The 16,844-nt window shown below is 35.6% G+C and overlaps 1 protein-coding gene across 4 annotated transcripts in view; it reads left to right on the top strand.

Annotated features, from left to right (window-relative positions):
• Positions 1-16,844, top strand: part of BTBD9 (BTB domain containing 9) — a 501,893-nt gene that overhangs the window by 207,559 nt on the left and 277,490 nt on the right. For 3 of the 4 annotated variants that reach the window (XM_027876445.1, XM_027876441.1, XM_027876442.1), the window contains exon 7: positions 516-551. The exons of the other annotated variant lie outside the window; for it this stretch is intronic. In XM_027876445.1, coding sequence (XP_027732246.1) covers positions 516-551 — 36 coding nt within the window. The remainder of the gene's footprint in view (positions 1-515; positions 552-16,844) is intronic. 4 annotated transcript variants of the gene reach the window in all.

Raw genomic sequence — 16,844 nt, 5'->3', positions numbered from 1 at the left:
ACTTGTTCTCTCTACTTTTTTTCCCCTCTCATTACTATAGCATTTCTAGCATTATGTCAAATAATAGTAATGATAATGGACATACTCGATTTACTCCTGATGTTATTGGAAAAAAAACTCTAATCTTTCTTTATTACATAAACACTGTTGGCTCATCGTTTTAGAAAGATACTATTAACTATAGTAAAAATAGAACTATTTATTCCTGTGCTTTTTAATAGTTTTAACACACATGGGTATCGTATTTTGTCAGTAGCCTTTCCTGTATCAGTTGATATAATCATGTGATTTTTAGTGTTTAAAAAATTTAATATATTTTATTATGTTCGGATTTTTTAAAATATTGAATCTACTTTGCATTCCTGGAATAAATCCTACTTGTTCATTATGTAAAATCTTTTTGATGTGCTCTCTAGCTTCTTTGCTAATGTTTTATTTAAAATGTTTGTGTTGATATTCATTAGGGATATTGGTCTATAGCTTGCTTTATCTTTTTTTGTCTCTCCCTGGTTTAGGTATCAAGACCATATTTGTATCAGAGAAGTAATTTGGTAGGATCCCTTTTTTCTATTTTTTCAAACAGTTTATATAATGCTGGTATTAATTGTTCTTTGAATGTTTGATAGAATTCAGTTGCAAATCCATCTTCCCGTCTGTTTTTTTACTTTGAAAGTTCATATTTTAGGTTTTTTCTTTTCAATTTCTTTTTTCTTGAACTTTTACATTCTCCATTTTTGTTCATTCAGATTTTTTTTTGTAAATATTCATCCATTTCATTTACCTTGTAAATTTCGTTATCATTAAGCAAAATAAGCAAAGTATCTACTCATTTTTTTGTTGTTGGAAATTCTTCTTTTTAATTTTTGATATCAATTTGCTTTTCCTCTTAAAAACATCAAACTAGCTAATGGTTTCTTTAGCCTTTCTCCCTCCCATCCCACCAAATGATCAATCTTCTAGCTTTATTCATAGTTTTATTTATTATTTTGCTTTAAATTTTAAAAAATCTCTTTTTAAAATTTGTTGGCTTTCCAGATTTTTATTAGTCACACACTAGTTCACTGATCTTTTCTTTATCTCTTTTTTTTATGTCTTAGGAGATATGAATTTTCTTCTCTTAACTTGTTTACATCTCAAAGTTTTGATATGTTGTCTTGTTGTTATTTCTGTTAATGAAAATGCCTTATTTTTTTCTGTGATTTGGTCTTTGACCCACCAGTTCTTTAGGATTAAGTTACTTAGTTCCCAGTTCATTTTTAATTCTTTCTTCAGAATCTCTTTATTGAATGTAATTTGTATTGGATTGTAGACAGTAATGGATGTGTTTAATACCTCTCCTTTTCTTCGTTTGTTTGTGAAATTTTTATGCCTTAGGACATAGTCAGTTTTTCTAAAGGTTACATGCATAGCTGAGAAATAAGTATATTCTCTTCTGTTCCCATTCAGTAATAGCTAGAGAATTGTTTCTGGTTTTTCCAAAATTCTGTTCATACATTTAAATTCTTTCATCTTTATCTTTTGGTTATATTTTCCTAGGTCTGAGAGGGGTACAGCAAGATTTTCAACAGTTATTTAACAACAGTAAAGAAAGACATTTCTTCCTGTAAATTGATTAATGTTTCTTTTAAGTATTTAGATACTCAGTCCTTTTTTGTGTACATATTAAGTATTGGTATTAATTTATGGTGCCTTTAAGTATAATGTAATTTTCTTTTTTATTTCTTTTAATTAATCAGTTTTTACTGTTGCTTTGTTTGAGATCATGATTGCTGCTCTAGCCTTTTTGAGTTCAGCTGAGGCATGATAGATTTAGCTTCAGCACCTTATTTTAATTACAGATGAATCTTTATTTTTCAAGTGTGTTTCTTGTAAATAACATTGTTACATTCTGTTTACTAATCCATTCTGCCCCTCCAGGACACTGAACTTCCTTCTTCAATTAATCTAGTGCCCATCTCCTACTCTTCTCCCCACCCCTTTCCTGCCACCTTAACATACATATTGATACTCTCTCAAAACCCCTAGCTTCCTAGGTCTCAACTTACTCATTTCCCATTCATTATGTGTTCTTTTACCTTATAGCACCTTAGCTATATATAAAGATGTTTATGAATTCTGAAAATTCCTTTAATCATTATCTGTGGTTATTACACCCTTCCTCCTGTCTTATAACCCCTAACTCTATTCTTTGTCCTCACTATGATCTCCAATACTTCCACCTCTAAGTTCTTTCAGAGGCCATCACTTCTACACTGGCTACACTCACCTCCCTTACCCATCTTGACCCCTTGGTGAACAAGTTTAACTCAACGCTATCTCCTACACTCAAGTCCCATTACTCCTACTATCTGCTACCATTTCTTCTAGTCACATGCTGCTGAATGAAGGCATGGAAAAAACCATGAAGCCATGCTTAATGCATACACTACAAATTTTTCCACATAATCTCTACTGAGGCTTCTCTGAGGCAAAGCAATCCTTATAGACTTCCTAATAGATTCACTATCTCCCTTTCTCTCTCAGTATATCAGCTTTCCAAATCTTCTTTCCCTCTTCAGACTTTCCTTTACTTCCAGTCTTCTCAGCTGAGAACTTTGCTTCATATTTCACTGAAACATGTTTGGCTAGTTAGTGGGATTCTTCTCATTCTTTTCTTTTCTTTTCATTCTTCTTTTCTCTTCTTACCTCACTCAGATACCTTCTTCTACTATCTCTTCCCCTGTCTCCTATGAAGTAGCAACTCTCCTCCTTGCCAAGGCAAAGTTGTCTACTTGCACAAGTCATCCAATTTCATCTCTTCCTCTCCAGCAGATTGTCTTCTCTATTATCCCCAATCCCAGTAATCTTTAATTTCTCTATTGGCTACCTCCCTGCTGCTTACAAACATGCCAGTGGTTCTTTAATCAGTTTTTTTTAAAAATCACTCAGTCTTTCTACTCCTGCTAGCTCTTGGCCTGGGCAACTGGTAAAATGGTTGTTTGCTCAGCAGAAATAGGAAATTTTGGAAAAGAGGAGAGTTTGGAGGGAAAGATAATGACCTCAGTGTGGGACATGTTCAGTTTAAAATGTTTATGGGGCATCTAGTCCAAGAGACAGATAGGATTAGAGGTAAGGAGAAAGGTTAAGGTTGACTAAATAGATCTGATAATCATCTGCATAGAGAAAATTACCTGGGAGGATAGCCCACAGTTAACTGCTGTGATCTTAGTAGAGATTCAACAAAGGAGAATGTGAAGGAACAATCAGACAGGTAGAAGAATTAAGAGGGGAAATTATCAAGAAGAGAGTGACTGAGAGTGTCAAAAGCTACAGTGAAATCAAGAAGGATGAGGGTTTAGAAAAGGCCACTAGATTTGATGACTACTTAGAGAAAGCAGTTCATTTGAATGATGTGATCAGAGACAAGATATTCCAGAGATTGAGAGGAAAGGAAGTGGAGGCATGGATAGATGACTTTCTTGAGTTGTTTAGCCATGGAAAGGGAGGACATTTTGTCTGATATCATGATTGGAAGAAAAACCTTTGATCGTCAGTAAGTTTTGTTTCTATCCCTAATTTTCTTTTTGTATGTCTAATTTTTAAATACGATTTATGTATGCAACATGTTGTTGGAATTTATTTCTTTATCCATTATGCTAATTCTGTTTTATTAATTCATTCATATTTAGTGTTTTAACTGTAAGTTTTACCATTTCCTTCCAATTAATTAATTTACATTATTTTTCCTCTATAATCTTTTAATTTAAACTTTGTGTCTCCTTTTAGGTTTCTTTATACGACTTTGATGTTAATCTTTTCTCATAGCTTTTCTCCAGCTTCTGTCAGTTTTCTGGTCTTACCTCAAGTTTTTTGTTTTTGTTTTTGTCTTTTTTTTTATTTTTTACTTTAAGGTTACTCGAGTTATTGTCTTTGTTTTCATTAATTCATTTTTAAAATTTGTTCCTCTTTTTTCTCTTCCCTCTCCCTGTCTAGATAAAAATTATAATTTGGAGCCTCCTTGCCTTTTCCTATCCTTGAGCAACATTCATCTGTGGCGCCCCTTTCCAAGAAATGTTCATTTACTTTTTTATTGCTGTTTCTTTCCCCATGTCAATTCAGAAAAATCTAATCTCTCTTTCTTGTGCTACACACTTAAATATTGTTTCTGTATTCTCTTTTTGTATTTCATACAAAGGGGGACTTTGTATGAAACAACAAAGAAATTGTTCTTTACTATTTATATATTTAGTGATGACCCTCTCTTCACTACCTCATTTATACATTTTTTTCTTTAGTTTTTGAGGGGCTTTTTGTACCAAGTCCTTGTCTCCCTGTGACCGTCTAAATTTTTTATTGCTAGTTTTTTTTTAATACTCTTTACTTCCTAATATAGCCTTTCCCCCTCTCCATCTAGAGTGCCATCTCTTATAAAGAAGAATAAAGAATAAAGAGGAAAGAAATTAGTTTAGCAAAACTAATTGGCCTGTCAACCGAATCTGAAAATACATTGTACACTGATTGTGTTTCCCTTTCTCTGCAAAAAGGGAGTTCCAGAAGTATGTTCTTCTTTTTCAGTTTAGTGAGATCTTAATTCATGAAGTGTACTTTTTGTCCAGGTCAGCTATGGGCTAGAGATAAAAACAGCCCTTGCCCTCAAGAAGCTCACATTCTAAGGGGGAGAGACAGTGTGTAAACAACTGTGTGCACATACTCAGTCTGCAGGGTAAGATGAAGGTAACCTCAGAAGGAAGACACTAACGTGAAGAAGAGGGATTAAGAAAGGCTATTTGCGGAAGGTGGGATTTGAAGGAAGCCAGGGAAACCAGGGGAATGAGGTAAGGCTGAAGAATGTTCCTGTCATGAGGGACAGCCAGTAAAAATGCAAGGAATCAGAATACATGTATTTTGTGAGGAACAGTAAGGAAGTCAGTGTCACTGGATCATAGAATACATGAAGGGGAGGCCATAAAATCTAAATCTAAAAAGATTAGAAAGGGACCAGGTTATCAATAAGTGTTCACTGGATGAGAGAACATGTGGAGGGGAGTAAAGTGTAAGAAGACTGGAAAGGTAGGAAGGGTCTGGGTTATGAAAGCCTTTAAAAGTCAAACAGAAGATTTTATATTTTATTTTGGAGGTAATATGGAGCCACTAGAGTTTATAGTTTTATGAAAGACTCTCAGTTTCCAGATTAGGGTTCACTTTACAGAATAATCTTTCTCCCATAGAATCAGAGGTAAAGCTGTGCTTCTGGCCACAATCCTGATAAGGTAATCTCTGTGAGGAAATTCATTTTGGGGGGGGGTGGCGAGGCAATGGGGTGAAGTGACTTTCCCAGGATCACACAGCTAGTCAGTGTCAAGTGTCTGAGGCCAGATATGAACTCAGGTCTTCCTGAATCCAGGGCCAGTGCTGTATCCACTGTGCCATCTAGCTGTCCCCAAAAATTCATTTCTTAAGAGTATGTTAACAATAGTCACATGACCAAGTATTATAAAATTAGGTTTTTGTGGTGTGATATATTTTTGTTACGTGTGGGACTGATAGACAATGCTAGTAGTACAGATGTCCTTCCAGGAAGTTGCCAAAGATTTTTATATACATATACACAGGCATACATGTATATATACATACTTAAGCATATATGTAAGTGCAAGTAGGGACTTTGTCCACTGACTGTAACTATTGTTCTAAGACCTGCTGTTTGCATTTCTTTGTCTGACTCTTGGATTTTCTTTCTCTTATTATATACATAGGGATTTTTGTCTCTCAGTCTGCCACTTCTTCACAGTTGTGCTTCACCATGTAAAAATAGTCTTTATTTTATTTTTATAGTGATTTGATTCTTCTGCTCATTTTACTTAGATTAATACCTCTTAAACTCCCCATTCTGCTTATCCATCCTGATGTGATTTTTCTTCACTTGGTCTTCTCAGTTCGATAGTGGGTCGGATGCTGCCTAAAGAGGATGTTTTTAGTTGACTAAATGTTGCTAACAATGATATGTGTCTTACTGTTGTTGCTGGTATAACTTAGTTAGGAATTTTCATATTTTATCACTGGCTGGAAGATTTGAGCCTAACTTCTCTCTTCACCTCTAGTATCAGATCTCCAACTGTCTGTTGGACCTCTTGAAATGGAAATCTCACAAAACTTAACACGTTTGTTACCCTCTCCCCTGAGCCTCCCTTATTCTTAACTTCTTTATTACTGTTAAGAGTACCACCATTCTTCCTGTCCCTCAGGCTGGCTACCTAGGTGTCATCTTTGATTCCTCACACTATCTTGACCCCCATATCCAATCAGTTGCCAAATCCTATTGTTTCTATCTTTGTAACATCTCTCAGTATGACCTCTTCTCAGACACTGCCACTGGTACAGTCCCTTATCACCTCACATCTGGACTATTACAGCAGCCTTCTGGTTGCTTTCCCTGCCTCATGTGTCTCCTCATTAGATCTATTCTATTCTCCACTCAGATGTCAAATTGATTGTCCTAAAGTACAAATCTGACCTTATCACCGTTTCCCCCCAATGAATAAACACCAGTGGTTCTCTTTCACCTCCACGATCAAACATAAAATCCTCTGTTTGGTTTTTAAAACTTTCCATAACCTGGCCTCTTCCTACTTTTCCAGTCTTCTTACACCTTATAGTTCTCCCACATACTTTGTGATCCAGTGACACTAGAGTCCTTGCTGTTACTTGTACACAATATTCCATCTCCTGACTACATGCATTCTCACTGACTGTCCCCCCCATACTTGAGACTTTCTCCTTCTCATCTCTGACTCATGACTTCCCTGCCTTCCTTCAAGTCTCACCTACAGTGCCAACCTTTTGCAAGAAGTCTTTCCCAGTTTTCATTAATCTTAGAGCCTTCCCTCTGAGACTGTCTTGTTTAGTATGGTTATATTTTGTTTGTACATATTTGTTTTGTTTGTTGTTTTCCTCAGTAGACTGTGAACTCATTGCAGGCAGAAATTAGTTTTGCCTTTCTTTGTATCCTCAGCATTTGGCACAGTTCCTGGTGCATAGTAGGCATTTAGTGTTTGTTATTTGTTAGCTTGATTGGCCTTGATTGTCAAAGACAATAGAGAATACATGGTCACAACCACTTTTCTTCTTACATTGTTATTTGCTTGGGGTCTGCTGAACTATTAGTTAAACCACTTGATTTCATTTTCTGTGTAAGATGTGTAACACATCTTGTTTAAATGTGCATCCTGAAGAACAAAATTCTACTTTTAGCTCCCTAAGAAAGACAAATTCTGTTGTGAAAGGTTGGTTCCCTTTGGACTTTCCTTGATGTTTTTCAGGAAGATAGGACATAATGTTCTCCAGAAGTTGTTTGGTTTGCTTTGCTTTTTCAAACATTTTATCAATTGTTTTGCTATTTTCCCTACTCCTGTAATAATCATCCTTGTAACTGAACAGTTAAGCAAACGTGACAGACACATTAATTCCATTTGACTGGTATATTCCACACCTTCATGCAGAAAGGGGTAAGAAGTGTGTTTCATCTTCTATTTTCTGGAACCAAGATTTGTCACTCTAATATATCTGAGACCAGCTGTCTTTTAGTGCTGTTATTATTTCTGTTACTATTATTGGGTACATTGGTCTTCCAGTTCTCTGTAATTTTTATTCTCTTGTATTGGTTTCCCTGGTTCTTTGTAGTTGTTGTTTATTCTTGTTGAAATGAAAACAATTTTGCTTTCAGTTTTATTTTTGTTTGCTTGTTTTCATCTTGAGTATACATTATTGTTGAAAATTTCCTTTTATATTAGTGATATTTTTCCAAAACTGCTGTGCAAATATTACTAAGATGTTTTGGAAGACACTTATTTACATGAGAGATTAATACATTTTGTTGGTTTATGACCCTGCATTCTCTATGTGAACATTAAACTTATTAACATCAGAAATAATTGCATTAATGAGGTGTATTTTTTTAATTCACTTTTTAAAAAATGCTACCCATCTGAAATAAAACAATTGTCTACTAAAGGGCAAAAACATTGAGTTAGCATTTCTCAGAAACCAGTTAGTAGATTAACTTCATTGTTTTTTGTTGCCTTTCATTGTACAAATGTTACATTAATTACTTGAAATCTAGAGCTGCTTGCTTAGAGAATCTTAATTTTTAAGCACATTATAGGTCATTGCACCTTTTGATTTCATTTGGAAAACTTACCAGCATTTTTTTCTATTGTCTTTCTCAATAAGAGGGAACCATGTTTTGTACTGCTAATGCTGAGCTAATAAATACGGCTCTATTATAAACATATATGGAACTTCCAATTTGAATGTATATCCTCTATTCTAGCACTACCTGAGAAAAGCCCATTTTTTTTTCCAATTCTATTCCATTCAAAAGACTTTTTCCTTTATTTTTGTGTCAGTTATTGCCATTGTAGCCTTATAATCTCTTTACTCTTCTGTCATCTCATGGGGATGCAGTGAAGCAGCATTACAGAATTCCAATGCGTGTTACATCAGAAAATTTTGAAGATCTAATTGTTTGTTGAATTGAGCGTAGTAGAAATCATTCTCAATATAAGAACCTGAATGCTGTATTCTAACAACAGGATCCAGTTATTCTATTTGTGCACTCATGATTGTGGTATTGGCATGTGTTGTGTCATATTATTTCCTAAAGAACTTACCATTTAAAAATTATAAAACACAAGATTTAAATGCCAAGCTTTCCAATAGTTGTTTTTATTTTATAGAATACTTTTCAGGAATTCTCTGTTAATCATATCTTAACCCTGTAAAATATATAACAAACCATTGAACAGAATAATGACAGTAGAGAGACAACACAGTTTCATTTGAATTCATGCAAATATAGAGTTTTCCCAGAAAGCCATTTTTAAAGTAGGAACTACTTTTTGAAACTAAAACAAAGAATAATGCCTTAGAGTAGAAATCTGTAATGAAACCCCATAATAGCTGAAAGAGTACAATAAATTTTACAGGAGTTTTCCATTTTCTGTTCCTTTCCAAATTCTAATATTAAACTCTATTAGAATAAAATAATGAGACATGAAGTCCTGCTGGTGTAAAACTATTACTAATCTGTTATTTTGCATAAATTTTCACTCAGATGATTGTCTGTGGTTTTCTTATGGAAGGACCTGTTTTACGATTTCCTGCTGAACAAATGAGACCTATTAGCCATCTCCTGTGAATGAATAGTGCTGTAATCTGCAGTGCTTAAACTTTTTAAGGAAAAAGCAATCAGAGGGTACAAATTATATAATGTGGTCTTTGCTCTAGTTAGAGACTAGTTATGTTTATGTGAATTAGAGTCCTACTTCTCAATGTTAGCTTCAGTTTTGAGGGAAGATAGCAATTGATACTATTCTTTTCATCATCTCAGAGCTGGAATGTACCTTGAGAGGTCATCTAGTCTACCTTCCTGCTTCCAGATCCCATTCTCATTTTAGACTTAGTAATACATATAAAACCAGTTTCAGCATTTTCTCACTCTGTTCTTCCATACCTCCATCAAATCTCATTAAGTTTGGAGTCACATTAGTTTGGAGACTCGAGATCAAAATTTGTGTCTTCTATTTACTTCCTTAATACCCTTAAGCTTTTGGGGCCTCAATTTCTTTTTCAGTAACATGAGGGGCGTGGGCTGCTTTTGTTCATCTTTTTTTTCTGTCTAGTTATTTATTCAGTATTTCACCAAGTCCTCTTCTAGCTATTGATCCTATGGAAACCCCTTAACAATAACAAAAATTGGTGTTCCCTCCGCATTTCCCAAAGTCTATCTCAGTCATACAGACTTAAAACCTGAGTCATCTTTGTTCCTCTCTTTTCCTTGCTATGTAGTCAGTCTAGTACAGTTCTCCTTCATAATACTTTTACATATTTCTTTCATTCCATTTCTACTTTCACTGCCTAAGTCCAGAGTCTTATAACTACATGCCTGGATTACTGTAATCTTCCTACTGATTTGTCCCTTCCTCAACAGTGTGTGTGTGTGTGTGTGTGTATTCGTGTGTATTCATTCAATATATTCAGTAAATTCAATATTGTCTCCAATGAGATAGTATTTGTAAAGCACTTAGCATAGTGACTGGTACATAGCAGGTGCTATATAAATGCTTATTCTTCTCATACTTCCATTTTACTCCTCAGCTTTGCTTCAAAATCACTCTGTTAAATAATCCACTTTCATATTCTTTCTCATTTGAAGGTTATAGACATCTTTGAGATATTGGGAGACATCTTTGAGATCTTTGAGAATTGATGTCCTGATAAAAGAATTCTGTGAGTATTTATAGAAAAGGGCAGAAGGCTGAACTTTGAGGATTGAAAAAATTAGGATATATTAAAAGTAGCCAGTAGCAGTGTCAAGTGCTGGCGAGAGGTAAAGGAAAATTAAGATGTTAAATTGAGGCCCCAGTCCTACACCTGCCTCACTTCTTTTTAATGTTACTGAACTATTCTTTCCCAATTAGATTGTAAGCCCCTTGAGGACAAGGATTGTCTTATGTTTCTTTGGAAGCTCATGAGAAATAGGTGTATTGGATGATTAGGAAGTCACTAGTGACATTTAAAAGTTCAATTTCAGAAATGTTTTTTGGAGGAATGTCAGATTGCAGAGAATTAAGGAATGTATAGCTGATGAAAAAGTGAAAGTGGTGGTTATAGATCATTCTTTGATTTGTAAAATCTAAGTTTGGCATGAAATGGAGAGAAATAGGTCTGAAGTAACAAGGAGTAACAGGGTCATGCTAAGTTTTTTCCAGTAGATAAGAGAAATATGCATGTTTGGAAGCCAAGGGGTAGGGCGGGGGGGGGTGAGCCAGTGAAGAGGAAAAGAAAAGGATTGGGAGAGCAGGGTCACTCATCTTAAACTCAGTATGTCCAAAACTAAATTCATCCTTACTCCAGACCCTTACTTCCTAATTTACCTGTTGATGTCAAGGACACCACCACCCTCCCAGATTAGAAGAGACTATATATGATAATGAAGTGTTTATATTCTAATGGGGACGAAGAAACAAATATCCTCTCAGAATTCCCTCAGAGGGCTGGGAATGGTCTTATTATATTTTGATGAACTTAAAAGACCAAAATAAAAAAGAAAAGAAAAGAAAAAGAATAATGCACCAGGGAAGAAAGAGGACAGGAAGAAGTCAAACTTCCTTATCTCACATAAATGAGGGTGCATGAGAAGACCCTACGGACACAGTATAGGGGAGCAGTCCAAACATGAAACTTACTTTTAGATGACCCATATAAAAGAGAGCGAGCAAGAACATAGTGTTTAGTGTGGTCGTGATGAGGAGGGAAGATGGGAGATTAATAGGGAGGCTAGAGATTAGTCAAAAGAAAAATAAACTCCATTTTCAGTGGGTGGAATGTGAAGGGAAGGGACATAAGGAAAAAAAATAAAGGGTCAGAACTTCTAACTGGGAACTTGGACGAGGGAAGAGAAAGAGAAGTAGTAGAATAGATATGGATTTCATAACAGATCTGTCCTGTTGAATACATCCTCTCAATACCTTCTTCATTGTAAAGAAGAAAAATGGAGCAAAGACAGGGCAAAGTACAAAAAGGCTTGGTTGAATGGAAATCTAAAAAAGAATATGAGAGGTCTACAAGCATTAGCTGTTGTCTCCAAGTTCTTTCCCTAGATATTTCTGAGAGAATTGATGAGAGATCTGAATTGCTAATGTAAGAGAATTGTTTCCAGAGTTTAGAAAGAATCTGTAGTAGTGTTTGTAAAAAATACTTCCCTTCCATCTCTCTTTCTTCTGCTTTTTTTAAAGAGCACAGAGGTGACTATGTCTGTGAAGTTTTCCCACTTCCAATACATTAAATATTTATTCATGTCTCTTCATATTTGCTACTTAGTAAACTGTATGTGTAGTAATATGGACATTGTTTAAACCTATGGGATTAGGGGGTTTGAGATTGAGAGAGAGAGAAGACTGAAGGGAAAAGAGGTTTCTATGGTTTATAAATGAGGTTGGAGGTCAAAACTAAATGAGTAATTAATGAGAGCATGATTTCTATTAATCTATAAGGAAATATTAGAACCTACCCCTTGATTTCCCTAGAACCTGAATAGAGAGCCAGTAGCATTTAGAGAGTATGTTGACCCTGACATAAGCTACATGTGAAGTCATTTTCTCTACACCTGCTATATCAGTTACTTGGGTGAGGCATACTTATCACATTTGTACATGATACATCTATGAGGAATCTCTAACCCTCTAAATGACAAAGCCAGGACCCAAAAAGACTTTAAAAAAACTCAACAAGCTAGAACAGTTAGCCAAATCTAGTGATGTAAAATGTGATACAATTCCACCAACATTTATTGAGCATCTACTATATACAAGACATTGTGCTAAGTATTATGATTATAAAAATACATACCACACAGTCTCTGTCTTCAAGGAGCTTGCCTTCCAATGTAAAGATACCACATGTGCAGAAATTAACATAGTCAGGACCACGGCAGTCTTTATGGAGAAAATAGCACCTAAACTAAAACCTTGAAGAAGGATTCCAAGTGGGAGAGATGAGAATTGCATTTCTGGAAGAGGTTGGGTATAACTTTGTAAATATTTGGAGGTGGGAGTCCGTGTTGGTTGACATGTAGTATTGATATAGTAGTATGAAATAAGTCTGGGTCACTAGGCATGGTGGCTCACATCTGTTATTCTTGCTCAGGAAGATTGAGGCTGGTGAATTGTGTGAACTCAGTTGTTCAAGCTTCATTGGACTGAGCTAGTCAGGTGTCTACACTAAATCTGTCACCAGTATGGTGAGACTTTGGGAGTGGAGTTCCGCTTGGCTACCTTAGTAGCCTAGTGGACCAGCGAAGCTCAGATTGGAATAGGTTGAAGTTTCTGTGCAAGTTAACACTGGGTTTGGTCATGTGAGTGGCTGTTGCACTTCTCCTTTGGATGAAGTAGGGAGGCCCGGTCTTAAAGAAGAAAAAGTAAAAAACAAACAAACAAACAGAACTGAGGTTAGTAAGGTAGAGATAGGAGTCAGACTATGAAAGTCCTAAATATCAAACTAAGAAATTAATGTTTTATCCTATAGCTAACGAGGAGGCTCTGAAAGTTTTTGAATAGGAGATTGTTGTGGTCATATTTTAGGAAGATTATTTTGGCCCTCTGAAAAGTGAATTGGAGAAGGGACATACTGGAGCAGAGATAAACTGGAAAACTCTCATAATAGCCCAGCTGAGAGTCAATGAGGGCCTGACCTAGGGGCTGGCTTTGTCAGGGGAAAAGATAGAACAGATACAGTAGACATGCGTGAGCTGCGATTGACAAGCAAGCATTAGGACCGTTATTTATTTCTTCAGTGAAAGCATATAAACCGTCATTGTATTGGTCACACTAATTTATGTTTTTCTATACAACTGTCTTTAATGTAGCACTTTGACTGAAAAGTTTACTAATGAAACTGTTCTTCATACATTCACTCTTACCAGAACCAAAACATAGGTACGGTACTGTATGACTAGGTGACATGTTTTTAAACAGCGTACAAATTCGTCAAACTTGTCTTTTCATGCTGGAGATACTGAGTGTTGAACATCAACCATCAGCAAGCATTTAATACATGCTTCTTATTTACCAGCACTGTGCCAAGTTGTATGACTACCAAAAAAAAAAAAGGCAAAAATAGTCCCTGTTCTCTGGGAGCTTATGTTCTAGTGGGGGAAACACAGTAAATGATTAGGTACATACAAGAGACCTACAGAATAGATAAAGGTAGCGTAGCATGTAAGACTCTACCTGTTAAGGAAGCCTGTTGGGAAACAAATGCTATTTATTTCTATTTTTCTCATGTCATTATTGACAGCTGTTGTAACAAGTTGCTGAAGCAACTGACCCAGTTCTTCATCTTTAATTTATGGGTCCTCTTTCCGAAACTGTGTTCTATGAACGGCAGATCTTTTTTGTAGATTCACTCTGCTTCAGCCTGTTGACTTAGTGCTACAGAGTTTACAGATGAAGCTGTTTCCGTTTAATATTTTTTCCTGCCTTCTGTTTATGTATTGTGGATGAAAATCTAAGCATTGAGAGAACATTTGACAAGGCAGTTGACATTGCCATTCATAAAAAAAGAAAACATGATTTGTAGAGGTTTGGTGAGGCTAGAGTTCTAAACCAAAGTATTTTTAAGGATCCTTTTGGCTTCTAATTAGCCAAGTGCAGAGAAATTTTATTTGTGTTATTTAATTTGTTTAATTTCATGTGTAGGATTTGACTTTGGGGCTCAGAAGAATGTGATATAGAACCTGAGAAAGAGCCCAGATTTTTCATTCTTTTATGACAAATACTCATTGAATATTTTCATTTTTCAAAAGTCCCAAATGCTCTAAAGTCTGTGCCTTCTACAGAATCATTCACAGGGCCAAAGGACCCAGGTTTCCTTTCAGTGTGGATTCTATTTTATATTTTAAAGTCTGAAATCATCTAATGTAATTTCTTTGGCTGTTAATTTTGCATTGTCTTATACTGTATATGGTGAATGTGCCTGTCTATGATTTCAGTCATTTGTCTGTGTTAGTGAAGGATGTAATAATAGCAGCTAGCATTTATATAGCACTTTATGGTTTACAAAGGGCTTTAATATGTTATCTCATTTGATCTTCATGACATCCCTGTAGGGTAACTTTTATTTCCCCCATTTTATCAGTGAGGAAATGGAATTTGAGAAAGGTTAAATGACTTGTCCAGCTCACATAGGTAGTTAAGTGTTTGAAGCAGAATTCAAACTCAGCCCTTCTTGACTCCAAGTCCAACACTTTATCTATTGCGGTATGGACAACTTAAAACTTTTGATAACCCCCACCCCAGACATTTCGATTGGGAATATCATCTATATTCACATTTGAATAGGACTGGCTGTGTTTAGTGTCCTAAAAATTTGTATTTCCTTTTATATATATATATAAAGTGTTGATATTGGAAAGCAGTGAAATTAGGTCCTCAAGTAGCAGCTCTTTGGCTGAATCCAAACTTCACAGAACGAATCCCCTTGATAAAAAGATTTGTTCTGTGAAACTTGGACTCAGTGTGTTATGCATGTATTTTTTTTTCTGAGACAGCATACCCCTGCAAGCAATGTAAAATGTATCATTTGAAGGTTTCTATGCAGTAGCATCCTGTTTTTTGAATCACAAAATCATAAATTTAGAATTGGATAGGCTCCCTCAAAGCCTAAATAAGGCTTATTAATGAAATGAAATAGATCATTTAATCTAGTGGTGTCTAATGCCTTCCCTCTATAAATTAATTCCTGTTTTATCCTCTACATAGCCTTCTTTGTATAAACTTGTTTGCTTTTTGTCTCCCTGGTTAGATTATAAGCTCCTTGAAGGCAGAGATTGTCTTTGGCTTCTTTTTCTATCACCAGGGCTTAGCACTGTGCCTGGCACATAATAGGGCTTAATAAATATGTAACTGATTTAAAAAAAAAAAAGTTGGACTCAGTCAAAAGGTCACACCCAAGGACCTGGAAGGCCATATGTGGCCTTGAGGCTGCAAGTTCCCCACCCCTGTACTAGGGAATTGTTTGTGCAATCAACAGAAATAAAGTTGGGAAAGAAAATTTTGTGGAAAGAAGATGAGTCCAGTTTTGGACATGCTAAATTTGAGCTGAAGGCTAGAAACCCAGATGTAGATAACTATCAGGAAGTTTGAAGTACAGGAATGAAGTTCAGTAAAGATGGTGTAGCTGGAAGTATAGATTTTCATCATCAGCATATAGGTAATTACCTGGAGAGTATAAAAGAGAAGAGAGTCAAGGACAGAAATTTGTTGTGCAATGTTAAGGGCAAAAGGAGACAGAAGCCACAGTCAGAGAGGTAGGAGAACCACGAAAGTGCAATGTCAAAGGAGGAGAGAGTATTAAGAAGTAAGATGATAGTCAGCAGTGTCAAATTGAGAGAGGTCAAGTACACGTAGACTTTCTTAATTCAGTATGTCCTTGGTCACATTAGTGTGGGTACTCTTTCCACACTACCTCTTTATGTAACTAGTCCATATCCTTTTCTGGTCATATGTATTCTCTGATATTATATTGTATATTGTATTATACTGCATATTATGCACTATATTGTGTACAAGTCATATTGCTAAGTATGCTACAACCTGCTTGTGCACACCATATGACTTTCTTTTCCCATATGGGTCACCTGTGGTTTTGATTCATAAGAGATCATAGTGGTCCATGATTTGTAGTCATAAAGCATCACTTGGAGAATACTGGTGTTAAAAAAAGGAGGTGAATTTTGGTGGCAGGAAGTACTTGTAGTTTTCCAGCACTCCTTGCAGTCTGAACAGTGTCATCTGTGAATAGAAGAATCAAAAGAGTGTCACCATCTATTGAGAATCTCTTTTCCCGAGAATCACAGCTCTATGACAGTTGCAAACTCCTTTGATGCACCTGTGTTTCTCAGCATTATTCTTTATGTGATATTAGTAATCAAAGGACTGTAGGACAGAAATCTTAATCATTTAATCTTTTAAGGAATCTTAGATAATCTTAACACATTGGAAAGAACAATTTTTCCCTTTTGTGTTACTGCCCACTGGAAGCTTTGTTCCCTTCTGAAATACATGTCTTGACCTGTCATGAAATAAATATAAAATAAATATCTATTTCCAATGAAGAATGGTATTTTCTGACATTAAAATATGTACATTTACAAAAAGTAATATTGAAGTGTCTTCCATTATATATGTCCTTCACCTCCCAATATTACACCCTATATGGTTGCCTACCACAGTCCAGGATCTGCATCAAATACACACAAGCGCTCTCTCTCTCTCTCTCACACACACACACACACACACACACACACA

Source organism: Vombatus ursinus, unplaced genomic scaffold, assembly GCF_900497805.2.
Source record: "Vombatus ursinus unplaced genomic scaffold, bare-nosed wombat genome assembly UNPS02014811.1, whole genome shotgun sequence".
Lineage (NCBI taxonomy): Eukaryota > Metazoa > Chordata > Mammalia > Diprotodontia > Vombatidae > Vombatus > Vombatus ursinus.
This window is presented reverse-complemented; position numbering and strand designations above follow the sequence as displayed.